This window comes from Lipophrys pholis, assembly GCF_963383615.2.
Source record: "Lipophrys pholis genome assembly, chromosome: 1".
Taxonomy (NCBI): Eukaryota; Metazoa; Chordata; class Actinopteri; order Blenniiformes; family Blenniidae; genus Lipophrys; species Lipophrys pholis.
Genome location: NC_137635.1, coordinates 7,150,358 through 7,168,714, shown reverse-complemented (window position 1 = coordinate 7,168,714; position 18,357 = coordinate 7,150,358). Strand labels below are relative to the sequence as shown.

General features: G+C 43.4%; 1 protein-coding gene across 1 annotated transcript; it reads left to right on the top strand.

Annotated features, from left to right (window-relative positions):
* Positions 1 to 555: 555 nt before the first annotated feature.
* ace (angiotensin I converting enzyme (peptidyl-dipeptidase A) 1) lies at positions 556 to 18,351 on the top strand. Its single transcript, XM_080480282.1, has 26 exons — positions 556 to 620; positions 711 to 956; positions 3,755 to 3,922; positions 4,037 to 4,124; positions 4,949 to 5,092; positions 5,237 to 5,428; positions 6,179 to 6,276; positions 6,398 to 6,567; positions 6,780 to 7,003; positions 7,109 to 7,253; positions 7,904 to 8,002; positions 9,388 to 9,510; positions 9,589 to 9,794; positions 9,991 to 10,127; positions 10,417 to 10,575; positions 11,172 to 11,259; positions 12,117 to 12,260; positions 12,461 to 12,652; positions 12,948 to 13,045; positions 13,415 to 13,584; positions 14,144 to 14,367; positions 14,448 to 14,592; positions 14,674 to 14,772; positions 14,936 to 15,058; positions 15,944 to 16,128; positions 17,762 to 18,351. Exons 2-26 carry the CDS (start codon positions 723 to 725, stop codon positions 17,977 to 17,979), a joined length of 3,873 nt encoding a protein of 1,290 aa, XP_080336408.1. The 5' UTR covers positions 556 to 620; positions 711 to 722; the 3' UTR covers positions 17,980 to 18,351.
* Positions 18,352 to 18,357: the final 6 nt, after the last annotated feature.

The following is an 18,357-nucleotide window of genomic DNA, read 5'->3' as shown; positions in this document are numbered from 1 at the left end:
TCTCGCCTCCAACCCATTCCCTCTCTCCTCCACCCCCGTTCCCTCTCTCCTCCACCCCATCGCTTCTCTCCTCCACCCCATTACCCCTCTCCTCCACCACCGTTCCCTCTCTCCTCCACCCCATCGCTTCTCTCCTCCACCCCGTTCCCTCTCTCCTCCACCCCCCTGCTTTATAACCCCCTCCCTCTGTTGTGACTGAGCTGAAGGAGGGAGCAGAGGAAAGTATGTGGCGTCCCTCCCAGACTCTCCACTGCTGCTGTTGAGGAGCCTCCAGTCTCCAGGCAGGCGAGGAGGCAGATCAGTGGAGGCGCACTGCACCGGACTGTCATTTATTTTCTAGCTCTCCTCCTCCACTGTTAGAGTAACTTGGCTCAGATCAGATGAATCGTGGCAGGTTGGTGATCAGAGAAAGGAAGGGGGGAGAGGAGATAGGGTTTAGGAGGGAGGCTGGTGGGAGGGATGTGTCCAGGTCTGTAAAGTGGTGAGAGGGAAGGCTGCAGAGTGTGGGCTGGGTCAAACTGACACTTAAAAAGAGGCTGGCTTTGGTTCCTGTTCATTCCACCAGCAGACCAGACCGGTAGGTTTTGAAGGAGTGCTGAGACAACAGCTTCAGGCAGAAGGTGTGTGCTCTCTTCACTGGAGCAAGTGTATTTTTAGCTCATCCAGCCAACAATTCCACTCCACAGCGTTTTCTCCCACTCTTCCATTAGTGGGCGACGACCATGGCTGCTGGTGTGGGCAGGTTGATCTGGTCAGCGCTGGTGCTGCTGCCAGTCTTGGGGCTTTGTGAAGCTCTGCCAGCGAGCTGGCTGCCAGGAGAATATGTGAACTCCACTACAGATGCTGCGAGGTTCCTGGATAACTACAACAGCACGGCCGAGGAGGTGCTATTCCACAGCGTGTCTGCCAGCTGGAACTACAACACCAACATAACAGACCACAACTCCAAGCTCCAGGTAAGACCAGTCCTGATGTCAGTGGGGGGCGTCGCAGTATTTTTTTCTCTTGTTGATGTTGAAATGTTCTGTTTAGATCACTGCTTGCCAGAACTGGCATCTCGTCACCACAAATACATGCGGGGTCAAAGGTTTCCGTGGAGCTCAGCTCTGCTTGACTTGGAGATTACTGCTATTCATCTCTCTCCAGAATTACATGCTCAGTTTCCTCCCAGTGCAGCCAACTCTGCTTGTGTGTTACTGGAAATATAAATGTGATGTGAATGCCTGCGGAGTGAGCGTCTTCAATTTTTTTAAAGCACTTCCATGGGGTCTTGCATATGTTAATGTTATATATTCTGCCTAAACCATGCAGTTTTGAACACACCTGACATTGTGTTTACTCAATAATATATAAGCTGCGAGACATTGCACTAATATGAGACTGCAATACTTTTCCAGTTGCATCTCTCCACCTGCCTGAGATATATTTGTACAAGCAACAGAGACCACAGTGTTGCCCGGCAGGAGATTGTAGGAGCCAATGAAACAGCAGAGGTGTGAAGTGTTTACTTGCCTTCAGGCTCCGACGCCACACAGATATTCCACGATCTGTGTGTGCAATACGAGTTTAAACCCACGAAGGCAAAGTGTGCGTCTGAAACACTGAAGGGAAAACCTCCAGCATTTCTTTTTTTTTTTTTTCAATATCTGATTGCTTGAACAGCTGTCTCAACAGGAAATCAGTGCAGCGTCCAGTTTGCTCACACACTGAACAGGTGTAGAGGTGGGTCAGGGTCAGGCTGCAGAATTTGTTGTGCTCCACAGACGGCAGTTTTTGGGAATGGGAGGTGAAAGAAGAGAAGACTTGTAGTTTCCATGCAAAAGCATGTTTTCCTCCGTTGAACTGTTCAAAGATGTGATCAAAGTGAGCCGGAGCGTTGAGATGCATCTGATCTGGCAGCCCGGGGGTAAACTCAAGAACTTAGCAGAGTAAATTTCCAACGTCGGCATCCTCTGTATGCCACACCATAAGTCAATTACAAATAAGGAAATAGACGACCGTTCCCGCTGCATGGAAACCCATTAAATTCAGTCTGCCCACCGCGCAGCCACGGAAAGCCAATATGCAAATGTGTGCATTTCACACCCGTTCAGGTTGGCCTCAGTGACGGTGACTGAGTGCAAATGAGACCCACGTTCAACATGAAGAGGGTCAAAGAGAAGAAAATCATTCAGAACAAGACGCAGTGAGAAGAGACACCAGTGTCGGTCGCCTCTTGAAATCCAGACTAAAGCAGCAGAACTCTGTTTGTAGCACACTGCCAGCTGTTATACACGGCTTCCATCTTCAGTTTCCTCGGGTTTGATTCAACTTGAGAATTTCCCCAAAACTTGATCTGAGGAAAACAAGTAAGGAGAGAATCTGGCTTAAAATCTATTTGAAATGCTATTTTTTTCTTTTTTTAATAATTGTGATGTGAGTGTGACGGCTGAAAAGACAACTGGATGAATGTGCTCACACAAGCACTTTGTATTCCAGGAGTAAATGAGTAAAACGATTGGTTAAAGGAAAGGTTTCTGTTAATGTTTTGCAGATAGACCTTGGTGGAAAGAGAATCAGCAGGAAAAAGAAGCATTCTGTTCTTATCTTTGTAGTGTTTCTGTGGTTGAGAATGTGATTATCCATGTGGATGGGTGAGGGCAGTCAGGCTGGAAAAACCATTGAGGAGGAGACAGAGATTGAGAGGAAGAGCAAAGGTCATAGTTATTACTTCAACTCACTGTCACCACTTCTTTTCCTTTGCAGACGGTTATTTTAGCGATGACAGGGAGAAAGACAGATCAGGGAGTTCTCAGTAAAACCACAAATGGGAAGAAGCTACTGCTGTCCAGCAGATAGTGACATATGAATATACTGTAAGTCATTGCTTCACCAATATGTTGGAAATACTGACTCATTTACCCAGTATTTTCCAACGTGACACATAATGTAACATGAAACTGATAATTAAAAAAAAAAAAAAAAAAAAACGATTTCCATGCATCACAGAGAGCAGTAACAAAGCATTTATCATTCTGAATGGAGCAAATCAATATGCTGCACATACAGTGCGCAGTGTTTCATAGCAGCCTTGACACCATCCATTCCTGCCGCTCCGTCACTCCGTTGGGAGGCTGAGGCTGTCGGTGACCTTCCACTGAGCCATAAAGAAAAGCTCCAGAGGTGCAGCACGTGCACCGTCGTCACAATGGCACTTTCTGAAAAATATGATCCTCGGGAGGCATTTATGTGTTGCAGTGTCCTGGCTCCATAGACAGATGGAATAGTTTATTGATCCCAGAGAGAGACGTGTACAGCTTGAAGTCAAAGTGGAAGATGGAGGCGTTGGAGCTGCTTGAATGACAGAAAACCAGATGATAGCGAGCCATCGCCAAAAAGCAATGAGACTTGGTATAAAACTGTGTGATGATCCTCCCAACAGATTTTCCATTGTCAGCCACAAATCCAACCTTGGAGAAAGTGTCAAGGAATCACTGAAGAAATTCTCTAGTGACTATAGATATCTGCCTCACTTGTACCAGTCTTGTGCTGAAAACACCACCGCAGTGAAGACAAGCGCCACATACCTGAAGGTTGAACCAGCGTGTCTCTCTATCACTGCACTTTGAGTCCTAACGCTGTGCTGCAGGTTGTGTATTAAGTGTAAATGTGGAATATGACTCTGCTTCATGTCAGACACTGAAGCTTGACATTCGAATGATTTAAGTTTCAGAAACTCTGGGTATCTTTCATCTTCGCCTCCTCTTGTCTTCAGGTCAACGCCTCTCTTGAAGAACAGGCTTTCTCTGAAGCCTGGGGCTCCAAGGCCAAGAAGGTCTTCTCCAGGGAGTTTCTCAACAGTCTTGACCCTCAAGACAAGAAGCTGATGGAAAAGATCATGAGTCTGGGTGCTGCCAATCTTCCCCAGCAGGAGAGAGAGGAGGTTTGTTTATGTTTCACAATTGGCCACGGAATATTTTCTGTGAGTCAGAAACCATGTTTTTGGCACTCCTGAACTCTTTTGATCAGAACTTGTGGTTTTCCTTCTCGTCTCCAGTACAACACCATTCTGAGCAACATGGACAAGATTTACTCAACCTCCAAGGTTCACCCGCAGCCAAACGTGAGCTGGAGCCTGGAGCCTGGTGAGTAAACAGAACCTAGAACTCGTGCAAACGTCCCCGAACTTCATGAAAGGAATGGGAACGTCGTGGCCTGAAAGTATTTGCAACACAAAACAATGTGGAGGGGAAGTCTCGGAAGAAAAACATGCTGGAAGTGGTCAAGATCTTATCAGCTGATGGAAGTAACAGGATGGGCAAAATTACTTCATAGGGGTCTCCACAGGAAGTGCTATGGACGTGTTGAGTGAAGAACTCAAGAAATGCTAGCGGCTTTGAGCAGAATGTGCATTTCCATTGAACAGGCTGGACTGGAAACAATGGCTCCACGTGCTCTTTCACCACCTTAATGAGAAGCCACTTCTCTGGGCTATAAACAAGTTGACTCGAGATGTGAAGGTCCATCCTGAAGCGATGATTAGTGGTCTGTTAATCTTGGGCGTAGCTCACAGTGAGAGCAGCATCACGTTGAGCAGCTTCTCATCACAACACTGATGTCACTATGATAACAGAGCCTTCCAGTAATCCCCGTTTCCACCAGATCAACTATCTCCTGCCGTCTTCAACTTTCACCTTTTCCTCGCCTTCACTTCCTATTTTTGGCATTTTGAAGATAAACATTGTCTCAAGCGATTCCAAGAATGTCGCAGCGAATCTCCCAGATAACGTTCTGCTCTTTTCCTGCTGTGAGAACAAGAACAACCTGAGGTTCATCCAAACACAAACTCCGCCAAATTGTTTCAGGAAAACTTTTCTTTTGTGCGGTTTGTCTTCCTTGTATGTTTCCATGTCTTTATGACTGACGCAGTGTGTGTGTGTGCGTGTGTGTGTGTGTGTGTTTTTTAAAGAACTTACCGATATCATGGCTAAGTCCAGGAGTTATAAGACACTGCTGTTCGCCTGGGAAGGCTGGCACAACGCGTCAGGCGTCCCTCTGAAGGACCACTATCCCAGGTTTGTGGAGCTCAGCAATGACGCCTCTCGGGCTGATGGTGAGTAATCCCCCAAAGAGATTCATATTTCTTCATTCACTGAGAGACAGGAGTCAAATAAGACAAAGAATGAGAAGGGGGAAATGACAGAGAAAAAGCAAGTAAAACTAAGATTTCTGTCTGATGTTTTAATTCTAATCTCAGGTTTTGCGGACACTGGTGCAGACTGGCGCTCTTGGTACGAGTCTGCAACCTTTGAGCAGGACTTAGAGTCCCTCTACAGGACCATTCAGCCCCTCTACCTAAACCTGCATGCGTTTGTGCGCCGCCAGCTCTACAAGCAGTACGGCCCCAAGTACATCAACCTCAAAGGACCCATCCCAGCCCACCTGTTAGGTACAACGTTCCCTTCGCCCTGTAGATTCTCTTTATTTCTCGTTTCTTTTTAATATTTCATAGCAGGGGAGCAGATTTTCTCTTTTGCCCGCCGTGTGTGAGGGATTGGTCTATTTTAGTGGAAAAAGAGGACATTAAACATGCATGTTTTGAAATGAACTAAAAATTGAAAGAATACATTAAAATTGAAAGAAAATATGATCATTGATCTAAAGATTACAAAATCCATTGATGAGCATTATCTAACTAATGGGAGTGTCATTTCTCTCCCAGACAAATATGTAAGTCTCATTTACTTAGTTTGTTTTTCTCCTTGACTTTTTATACCAGGATCTTCCTAAATTAAAAATATCTAGTAAGATATGGGATTTATTTACACATAGAAATCTCAAGCTTTTTATGTAACTCTGTTTATGAGAACTTGTTCACATTGCCTAAAACATGTAATGTTCTATTGGGAGGATTATGAGTGGGAGGATATTCCATCACATATTTGGATTCATTTACCTAAAATAAGCCATTCAACTCAATGTTTTGTATTATTGTGTCCATAAATAATCAGTTAAGACGTGATCACACATAAAGCAAGCACAAATAGTAAGAAATGAGCAACACACCAAGAACAGTTGCATCATCGTTTTGCTGTGAATGGAGGAGCTGTTTGCAGGCTTTTCCCTGAGAGCCTGGAAGAGGAGTATTACATAACGAGAGAGAATAGCTGCTTAAGTGTGTTTTCCTCCTCACGCTCAGGAAATATGTGGGCCCAGACCTGGAACAACATTTATGATACCATGATTCCATTTCCTGCCAAACCCAACATGGACGTGACGGACGCAATGAAAAAACAAGTACGTTGGGTCAAAGTGAAGGAGGCCACCAGACAAACCAAAACCTCTCTGCTTTGATCAGACAAATACTATTTCTACTGCTCAGAAAGAGATGGAATGTGTGACTGCTTCCTCCTCACAGGGCTACAACGCCACACACATGTTCAGAGTGGCCGAGGAGTTCTTCGCCTCGCTGGGTTTGGACGAGATGCCCGAGGAATTCTGGGAAGGATCCATGCTGGTGAAGCCTGAAGGGCGAGAGGTGGTGTGTCACGCCTCAGCCTGGGACTTTTACAACCGCAAGGACTTCAGGTAAAAGCAGCTTCGATGGTGAACCCTGAACTCAATCTGAACCACCACAAGTTCACAACAAGCTGCACTGTGTGCTTGAATGCTGTGCGTTCATATTGTAAGATAACGTCGTCAACGGCTGTTCAGTTTTGTCCTCCACTTGTCTTCAGCCTGGTTACACTGCAACAGCAGAGTGAATCAATCTGATGATGGACATATTCTTTCCACTGCAGAATAAAGCAGTGCACCACAGTGACCATGGAGCAGCTCTTCACCGTGCACCACGAGATGGGACACATCCAGTACTACCTGCAGTACAAAGACCAGCCGGTGGGCTTCCGTCGCGGAGCCAATCCTGGATTCCATGAGGCCATCGGAGATGTTTTATCTCTGTCCGTTTCAACACCCAAGCATCTGAATACCATCAACCTGCTGGGCGACTTCAGTTCTGACAATGGTAATAACAACGATTGAGATGAGAGTCCTGTAACAACCACACAGGCTAAATACACTCAGCTTGAGAGGATTTCCTGGAGACTCATTACGAAATGTCTTTATCTAGAAACTGATACGAACTACCTGTTGAAGATGGCTCTGGAAAAGATTGCCTTCCTTCCCTTCGGCTACCTCATCGACCTCTGGAGGTGGGGAGTGTTTAGCGGACGCACCCCTCCGGACCGTTACAACTCCGAGTGGTGGTACCTCAGGTAGGACGTTAAGCAGAAATATTGGAAACATCAAATCAGTAAATATGATGTGAATGTGTTCTTTTTTTAACCCCACACACCCAACCTGCTATAAGGAAAATTTTATTTTATTCGTATTAGTATTAGTATTAGTTCCAGATTCCAGACGTGTCAAAACTGTTTTTAGCTATTTTAACAAGACGAGCTGCCTAAAATATCCAAACATATAATGCCAGAAGTAGAAGACACATCAAAATGACTAACTGGTGGTTCAAAATCTACAGTAAAATGTTTCAAAGAGAAATTCGCTGCAGATCTGAGAATGTTTAGTTCATATGAAAGTTAGATGGTGAATTGAATCTCCAGTATGTTTAGTGACGGCGTCCCTCTTCTATCATTCCACATGGTGAGTGTGAGCGAACAGATGAAGTCAACCTGCTGAGTCGAAGCAGGAGACGACGGTGGTGCGACTGGCTGCTGGTCAGACTTCAGTGTGTCAGTGTGTTTGTGTGAAGTGCAGTTTTACTGGAAAACACAGCAGGTGGCCAACTGACAGTTAATGGACACATAAAAATGTACAAAAATGAAGATCTTACCAGAACTGGCATCTTGGTCATGTACCTCATGCCAGCTGTGGCCTCATTTCATCCGTCTCTTATTTCTCTCTGCAGAACTAAATATCAGGGCATCTGCCCGCCCACCCGGCGCACGGAGGAGCACTTTGATGCCGGAGCAAAGTACCACATCCCTGGAAACACACCATACATCAGGTAGCACCTATATGCTCCAAACAATCCGCTTGACTAATTGGCATTTCTCAGAGAAAGTGAGGATTTATGTTCTCCTAGTTGTAATCCTAAAAATCCCTCGTCAAGTGCAGTAAATGAAAAGACCAAGGATGATAAGTATAGCAGCGTTAAAATGAGAAATTCTATCAAAAGGTTGAAAGTGGCGCCATGTGCAGCGTATGACTGAAACGTCTATTGTAACTCTGTGAATCAAGTGTAGTAATTAAGTATCAAATGGAAGTGTATTGTGTAAAAGTTTTAGAACAATACAAGAACTCAGAATAGCAGGAAGCTGCAAAAGGAAAACCGTTCTCTCCAGCAGGCTTTAGTCACTTTTCATTAGATCCTCAGCAGATTATCAGATTCTCTGCATTAGTAACGTCTGTTAAACAGCTTTATGAACGATTTTGGAATGTTTGTTGGACATCTGATGCTTTTCACATGATGTTACTGTTAATTGCCGATCAGCACAACTGTTCTGTTTATTTTGAATATCTAAGTCAGAGGCTCTGCAGCAACATATGAAGCTGAAGCTTTCAGAAAATTATTTGGAAATAAACATTTTGCAAACATTTTTATTTTATTTTGCATTTCACAAGGATTTTAAAAACGGGTAGTAGTAGTAGTAGTAGTAGTAATAATAATAATAATAATAATATCAAGAACAACAACAACAACAACAACAACAACAACAATAATAATAATAACAATAATAATAATTTTCAGGAAATGAAAGAAGTGGAAAAATGAAGATTTCTTTCTTAATTTTTCTTCTTTCCTTCATAAATTTAAAAAAAGGAAAAACAAGAATAAAAGTAAAAAGAAAAAAATTAAGAAAACATTTTAAACTAAAAGAAGGAAAATAAAGAAAAAAAGGAAAACAGATGGGAAAAAATGAGGTAAAAAAAAGTTAAAACTGCTCTAACCACAGGGTGGTCACAGCAGCTATAAATAGATCAAGAGTTAAATAGTTAAAGCAGCTAAAATAGCCAGGATGCATAAAATAGCTAAATACATGAAAAAAAGGCTCCAAAAGCTAAAAATGTAATAAAATACATCTTAATTTTACCTATGACACTTTATTAAAAGCAACACAAATGTGAGGTTTTTTTAGCTTTTTTCTTTAACGATATTTTGTCTTAATTTCCTAGAATTTACATTTTGCGGCTCCAGACAAATTTTCTTTGTTGTAAAATTCGGAAAATGACTTTTATGTTCAGAACGATGTAGACTCCTGAGCCACGAATATATATATATATATATATTACTAAATATATATATATAGTGAACCACACAATGAAAACCTCTGACTTCAGCCTTTGAGAGTCTCAGAGCTTGGATGTGTGTTTTGTGTCGATCCTCTGCAGGTACTTCGTCAGTTTTATCCTGCAGTTTCAGTTACATGAGAAACTTTGTGAGGCAGCGAAGCACAGTGGACCCCTGCACACATGTGACATCTATCGCTCTGCAGAAGCAGGAGCCATTTTGAAGTAAGTTACATTCACATGGGACATAAACAAGTATTTAAACACGTAACTCAGTAAATGACTTCACTGTTCCTCCTCCAGGAAAATACTTCAGGCGGGATCGTCCAAACCGTGGCCTGAAGTTCTCCAAGACGCGATAGGCACCAATAAGTTGGATGCCGGCGCTTTAATGAAATACTTTGACCCTATTATTAAGTGGCTGGAACAGCAAAATGTGAACGAGACACTGGGATGGCCCGAATTCAACTGGGTCCCACCCATTCCTGAGGGCTACCCCGACGATATTGGTGAGACACCAGAGAAGAAACGAACGGCTCTATTTTCAGCCACCTAACAAAAGAAGGATGGCTGCGTGGGTTTAAATGGAGAGGGCACAATTTTCTCTCCCATTCTAAAAACCCGCTCACAGAACCTGAAGAATGCCATCATATTTGACCCTGCACACGTCCTGCCTCTCTGACTCGATTCTCGCTTGTTAACCAGACAAGAATACAGACGAGGTTCATGCCAACGCTTTCCTGGATGAGTACAACAGCACAGCCGAGGTGGTGTGGAACACCTACACCGAGGCCTCCTGGAAGTACAACACCGACATCAACGAAGCCAATAAGCAGGCAATGGTGAGCGCCTCCTACAGGCCGAGATCACCGTAACGTTCAGGCGTCTCCTCATGCTGGATGTGTCTTTATTGTGAAATCAATAAAATGATTTGCATGTTTAAAAATGTGTCAATGAATCACTAACTGATTGTAATGCATGCTTCTCCATTCACCCATCCATCCATCCATTCATCCATCCATCCATCCATCCATTCATCCATCGAACCACTGATCCATCCATCCGTCCGTCTCTAAGCGGCTTGGGATGAACAACCAATCAAATTAAAGAGTATTCATTATTGTCGTCCAGCTTGAGAAGAACCTGGAGATGTCGGCTCACACGCTGAAGTATGGACGGATTGCCCGGCAGTACGACACCACCGACTTCCAGGACGGCTCAACCAAACGCATCATCAAGAAGCTCAGCGACATCGAGAGAGCGGCGCTGTCGCCGGCCGAACTGGAGGAGGTCTGGAGGAAACTGGAGCCGTTTTTAAAAAAACACAGAAAAACATAATTTCCTTGTTTATTTTTGGAAAATTTTGGTCACTAAATTAACAGATGAACCCCAGGACCACACTGACTGTGTGTGACTGTGTGTGACTTTGTGTTACTATGTGTTACAGTGTGTTACTGTGTGTTACTATGTGTTAACTGTGTGTTACAGTGTGTGACTGTGTGTTACTATGTGTGACCTGTGTGTTACAGTGTGTGACTGTGTGTTACTATGTGTGACCTGTTGACATTTCACCTCCTCAGTCAGTCATGGAAATGCTGAAAAGTCAGAATCATCCAGTTAAACAAAACAAAACAAACAAAAAAAGCTAGAATACATCAAATATGAAAATGTTGCTGGTTTTTGTCCGTAAAGCAAACATACTTCTAGTAAACTTTATTTCTATAGAACCACGAGGTAGAACTAGGAAATAGATTAAAATTAAGCTTAAGGAGAAGTCTTATTGTTTTTGGAGCTGGAAGAGCTAAAAGGAAACAGTGATTTCACCTCCAGGTGATCTTTGAAATATTTCATAATAATGTGTGAACGTTGTATGTTTACCTTTTCAGTTCAACACTCTCCTGTCCAACATGGAGACCAAGTACAGCGTGGCCAAGGTCTGCAGAGACGGAAAGAACTGCCTTCCACTGGATCCAGGTACAACTGAGAGAGAGAGAGAGAGAGAGAGAGAGAGAGAGAGAGAGAGAGGAGATTGAAGTACAGAGGGCAGTGTAACTCATGAGCACAGTGAAAAAATGACAAATTCAATTGAATTGCTTTTGCGATTCCAATTCCATTTTCAATTCCACTTAACGATTCGGTTCTTTATCGATTCTCATCTGGAAAGAAAACCTGCAGCATGAAGAGCAGAGGAGCTGCTGCTGGTTGAGATTCACAAATGAAAACGTGACGTTCATTGAAAGTTCTCGCTGCTGTGAGCAAATGTTTGTCCATTTGGTCGTATTTCCTCCCTCCACCAGCAGACTGAACCTAAAACATCAAATTCATGTGTACATGATATAAAATGTAATTAGATCCGTGTCATAGTGACAAATCTAAACTCTAACCATTTTAGTCTGAATTTTATGTAAAATCAAAACATATTGTTGATCTTTGGACAGAGAATGAATTTACCAGCTGCTCCTCAGAGGCGAGGAAACCTTTCAGTTTTATCATTAGTTAAGTTACACCAACTGACAGCTTTATCTTCGGAGGAATGGAATGATCTATTTCTCAGAAGATAAAGTTGAAAACCTTTGCATTTCAATAGAATTTACTATTATTATTTATTTCACACTCCATTCTCTTCATCTGAGGTGCTTTCATTTGACCCACCTCAAAGTTGCACACTGTTACCGACTACTTTGTACTTTAGTATAATAGGAAGATAAATCCATGAAGATGATCTAGATACTCGGCCATCCTCCTGACATGCAGACAAACAGCATTGTTGAGAACAACCACTGAGACAAAATGGATGAAATGTGGCCTTTATAAAAAGTGCTTTGTCTCAGATCTGCAGAAAATCATGGCGGAATCCAGGGATTACGACGAGCTGCTGTTCGCCTGGAAAGGATGGAGGGATGCAGCAGGAAAAGTCCTCCGTCAGGACTACAAGAGATACGTTGAGCTGGCCAACAAAGCCGCCACGCTCAATGGTACGATGGTTCATTCACCGCAGCGACGCCCTCTGACTTAGTCTTTAACCAATCACATTCCATGGTGTTCCAACCCTCTGGCATAAAAAATTGTTTTGCATGCTGGGAAAACATTTCTCGTTTAGAAGCAGCTTTTACATAGAACTCAGTTCTGCAGACGACAGAACAAACACAGCAGACTTATGAACGTTTGTCTGTAGGTCACAGTGATAACGGGGCGTTCTGGCGGTCCCTGTATGAGACCCCGACTTTCGAGGCGGACCTGGAGACCCTGTGGAAGGAGCTGGAGCCGCTCTATCTCAACGTACACGCCTACGTCCGCAGGGCTCTCTACAAAAAGTTTGGTTCTGAGAAAATCAACCTGAAGGGGCCCATTCCTGCTCATCTGCTGGGTGAGCGAGGAAAACTCACTATGGCATCTGAAGTATTCAAACCCTAGAGCCAAAGTCTCCTTTTATGTTGGTGCATAACCCCGCTGACATTATGTCGTTGGCTGGAGATCAGTTTGGATTGAATCTGCTTTCAGAGGCAGGGAGCGTGAGAGTGTGTGTGACAGTTCCACACGGCGAGGGATTGAACCGCCTCACAATCACAAATCCCACTTAGTTAAACATTGGCACAGCCAAAGAAGAGCCGCCCCCCTTCCACTTCAGTCTGAACACTGAACTCGCTCTCCTGTCCTTTCAGGTAACATGTGGGCGCAGACCTGGTCCGGGATCATGGACCTGGTCATGCCCTACCCTCATGCCACGCAGGTCGACGCCACGCCGGCGATGGTGGCGCAGGTGAATAGAAGCACGCTGTTGCATAAAGGCCCACAATCACATGTGAAAGCAAACAAAAAAACACATGCGGTCACACAGTTTTCCAGCTTTTCTCGGGTCGACTGGCAGTTGAATTTGCTTCAGTCTGAAAGAAGAGACAAAAGAGTTGCTCAGAATGAGAACAGCTGGAATCCATGTGTGACATTAACTGTCGTTGATTCAGGTGAACAAATGTGTTCCAGTCAGTATGATTAAAAACTTCCATTGCTTGGATGTTCTGTCGTCATACGTTTTCTAAAAGCAGCTGCCGGTTGTAACAAATGTTTAACATCTTATTGCCAGAAAAAGTTGTTTATGTGTGAACATCTTCACTCCTTCTCCCTCGTTCAGGGTTGGAACGCAACCAAGATGTTCCAGGTATCTGACAATTTCTTCACCTCTCTGGGACTGGAGCCGATGCCAAAAGAATTCTGGGACAAATCCATGCTGGTGAAGCCTGAGGGACGCGAGGTGGTGTGTCACGCTTCTGCATGGGACTTCTACAACCGGAAAGACTTCAGGTGAAAACACAAGCAGAAGGATCAGACTTTTCCTCTGGACACTCATTGACATGGAACACTTTTATCATTACTGAGAAAGAAATAACAACTCTATGGTGACTGGAGATGAAAATTAGTGCCGATTCTTTAAATCATTCATTCAATTTGATGAATTCATGAAGTGTTAGTAGGTACTTATTTTTGGCTGGATAAATCCAGGAGTTTCTAACTCTAGTTGGAGTGTTTCTCTTACATGAAGTAGTGATTTATGGTTTTACTTCCATTAAATGATTTACCGTCGTTGTTCGAGGCTGTTGTGATCAACAGGCAATAAACATTGTTACTGTTCTCAAGCAGGACAGAGGTTTTTATATAACCTGTATTTTTGTCACACTTACTGCTTTTGATCAATTACTTACCAGGAGTTAATGACGTGTTCAGAACCACAGCTTTGCTGCTTTTTTAAAGTTAAAACTGTGACTTAGTGTTGATGACAAACTGACTTATTGAGCTGCACCGACCTGCGTGTTGATAGTTTGTCTTCAGAAACTGTTGTACCGATTTGCGCTTGTGTCTCCAGAATAAAACAGTGCACGGTTGTGACCATGGACGACCTGATCACCGTTCACCACGAGATGGGCCACGTCCAGTACTTCCTGCAGTACAAAGACCAGCCGGTATCCTTCCGCGACGGTGCCAACCCGGGCTTCCACGAGGCCATCGGCGACGTGCTGGCTCTCTCGGTGTCCACCCCCAAACATCTGCAGAGCATCGGGCTCCTGGACAAGGTCGTGAACGACAAAGGTGAGCACCGTTCTATTAAGACACCTATTTATTTGCTGTATTTCAAACTTTAACTCTCAATTTGGGCCTTTTGGATCCAGAGAGTGACATAAACTTCCTGATGAGCATGGCGCTGGACAAGATCGCTTTCCTGCCCTTCGGCTACCTGATGGACCAGTGGAGGTGGAAGGTGTTTGATGGACGCATCCCATCGACCGAGTACAATAAAGAATGGTGGAACCTCAGGTACAGTTTGCCAAACTCAATATTTGCCAATTGGCTGCAAATAATTCACTTGAATGATTCTACTCTTCTGTGGCCTTGCAGAATGAAGTACCAGGGTCTGTGCCCACCGATAACTCGCACTGAGGAAGACTTTGACCCCGGAGCAAAGTTCCACATCCCTGCTAACGTGCCCTACGTCAGGTAAAGACTCCAGAATCTGCCGTGTGACACGTGGCCTCAGATAAACTGATAACTAATCGTCTCGGGATTGATAAGATAAATGTTCTGAGGAACGTGACAGAGTCGGAGTCAAATGCTGATTGCATTCAACATCCTAAATATATGTTCCTTAACATTCCTGCAGGTACTTTGTCAGCTTCATCGTCCAGTTCCAGTTCCACAAGGCTCTCTGTGCAGCAGCCAAACACAGCGGGCCTCTGCATACCTGCGACATCTACAAATCTCAGGAAGCCGGGAAGCTGCTGGGGTCAGTGTGCACGCGCTTTAGCATCAACGCAGCTCCGCATGGTGGTGATCAGTTACCCACGAGAGATTACATAACCTCAGGGCGCGACGAGAGCAACCTCCAGATCGTCTGTCTTGTGACTCTCGTCTGGGTTCAGGTCAAGAATATTTGTTGGCCAATTAAAGCTCAATTAGCCTGTAATTCAAGGCTTTGCTCTGTGTGAAAGTGGAAAGTGGAAGTCAGCCTCTCTCTGCAGACAGAGGGAGAAACAACATGTCTTGATAGCAACAGAAACCGTGTTCACATGTCCTGCATGTGAAGAAGATTTAGCAGCACAGGGCAGCGGTTAAGCTTCTTGGTTTCTCTTCTTCCTCTGGGAGTTTGTTGCTTTCACTCTGTGACTGTGACACTTGTAGTTCATTTCTTGAATTTCTTTCAGTTCGTCTTGGTTCTCTGGGATCCGACTCCAACTGACTGATCCACTCCTCTTGAAGCTCCACAAAGTCCTTGATTTAACTTTGCTCGACAGATGAGTTTCCAATGAGTCTGATAGGTTTGGTGTCAGCAGTCGTTCCACTGACAGCAGTGACTGAATCTGACCGGAGTCACGATTGTTTGACCTGTCAGGGGAGATTGACTCCAACTTTACAAGCATTTTGAATATTTTGCAACCCCGACATGTTTTTATAGGCCAGAATGAGCAAAATAAAAACTTTTCAAATGCTTGAATTATTGAACTACGCCATTAAGATGACGCTATGCATCTATTGAAAATAGATGCTAATGTTTCTAAATGCAAACTATGAGCACATGTATTGTTTTGAGGTTTGTAAGCTGGTGAGAACAAGTATGCGCTCCATGACGACAGCAGCACAGACCCTCTCTGACTCCTGTTCTTGTTTGCAGCGATGTGATGAAGCTGGGCTTCAGTAAGCCCTGGCCCGAGGCCATGACCATGATCACCGGACAGCCCAAAATGAGTGCCGAGCCGCTTATGGAGTACTTCAAGCCTCTTATTGATTGGCTGGAGGTGGAGAACAACAAGAACGGAGATATTCGCGGGTGGCCCGAGTACGACTGGAAACCTTCAAGTACGTCAAACATACTGGAGCGCTTCCACACTTTCATACATCCAGAGAAACACTCAGATACATTTTCCATTGTCAAAGCCAAATGTTTTTGAACTCTTTCCCAGAGAGAAAGTGCTGAAAGTCTTCATACAGAGGCATCTCATTAGTGTGCTGCTCAGAGTGAAATCAATCTCTTGCTCTTCTTGTTTTACTGATGAAAGTTTGCTGAAAAGATGTGCACAGATTTCTGTTGGAGGACGACAAGAGATTAGAAGAAAGGCAGCGTAGATTTTCTTGGAAAGGCCGAGACAAAAATGTGACTCTAGGATATAAATAAAAACGCAAAGAACAAAAACAGAAACTACTTTTTGCATCACCTCTGTGCACCTTGAGAAACATCGAGGCAAACCAGCTGACATCAGGCGTTATGAAACTGAGCAGGTTTATCATAACAGAGGTGGAGAAATGTGATAAGAAAGAAAAGTTTGAACAGAGATCAAAACTGTCTGAGCTCTTTCTGTTCCTGTACTTTGCACCTGAATCTGAGTTACAGTAGAAGAAAGATGTGGGATGCAGAGTCAAGCTTTTATTGAAATAATGGTCATCCTGATATCTTTTGTATAGATCAGGGGTTTGCAAGCTCCCTCGTCCTGACGCTTTCACTAAATTATACCCCCAAATTTTTTTATCCAACCTTTTGGATAGTTGCACAGCAGAATTGGGGGGATGCAAAAACAGAATAAAAAAATCTAAAATGGCTTGAAAAAGGAAGACAAAACATGCAATACAGCTTAAAAAGGAGCCAAAATGGTTAAAACAGCTATGAATATCAGAATAATCTAAAAAATGCTGAAAAAGAAGAATGAAACTGATCAACTCAGGAACAAAAACAGCTGGAAATGAAACGTTTACATCCTGAATTGTAATTTAAATTTCGTCTTTAATGCAACATAAGACACAGTTTTAGCCGAGTTCGGCTCATTTTAAAGGTTAAACATGTTTTGCGGCGCCAAGTAAATTTGATTTGATGGAAAATAAAGGAACAAAAGCTTTTATCATAAAGGAGTCATAAAGGAGTTAAATGATATTATGCCACTATTTTACTGTTTGGGTCCACTCAAAATGAATTAAGGCCAGATGTAACACCTGAACTAGAATGTGACATCTCCAAGTTAGTGGGAAGAAAATGCTCCCAAATCTGGACAGCAGTCTTTTACATAACTGATTTCTGAACTAATCACAAAGCAGCAACAAAACAGACGAGAGCAACTAGAAACACGCAGACAGATCATGTAAAGAGCAGCTAACATTTAAGGTTAATAATAAATCAAAGGTGCAAGGCGAATGTTAGTGTAACTGGACAAGAGAACGGGTCGCTCAAAGATTCTACAGGTGAGCAGAAACTTATTCAATATATGAAAGAGGAACGGATTTATTGAATTACAGATTTAACATATGTATGCGGCACATAGACAAGCAATGATTACAGAATCACCTAACCTAGAAATGGTTTCTTTTTAGGAGTCACTTTTATTGTGAAGGGCAGGAAGCTCTGTGTTCAAGTGTCAGACAAGTTTCTAATGTTTCACTGTGTGTGTGTGTGTGTGTGTGTGTGTGTGTGTGTGTGTGTGTGTGTGTGTGTGCGTGTGTGTAGGTGTAGGTGTAGGCGGGGCAGATGAAGTGCCAGATGAAGTACCCTTCCTCGGTATGACCGTGAACAGCTCGGCGGCGACAGTCGGACAGTGGATCCTCCTGTCTCTTGGCGTATTGTTCCTGGTTTGCGCGATTGTTTTGGCCTTTAAATACAGGAAGTCAAAAAGGCGGGACAAAGGCTTCAGTCTGTCCACGATGGAGCTCAAGCAGAAAGATTAGCTGGATGAGGCCTGAAGGCCTGGATTACTGTAACTAGCACATTACAACCTCAATGTGAACATCCGTGTTTTTCTGTACTGAAGTAAATCTAAAGAAATTGCTCTTATTTTTGGTCTGTCTCTTATCCAGTCTTGTATGTTTATTGTATACAATTAAACGAATTTTTTTTTTTTGCCTATGCAAAAGAGCATTGCCATTTTGTAATTTATTTGTAATATTTGAATGTTGGGGGGGGGGGGGGCTTACTGTTTTAAAATGAATGTTTGTAAAGCCATTCATTGTGTAAGCATTATTTTGGAATATTTTTGATCTTTTGTTTTTTCCTGTTTGTTGAATCCTCTGCATTTCTACAATAAAGACATTAAATACTTCTCTTGC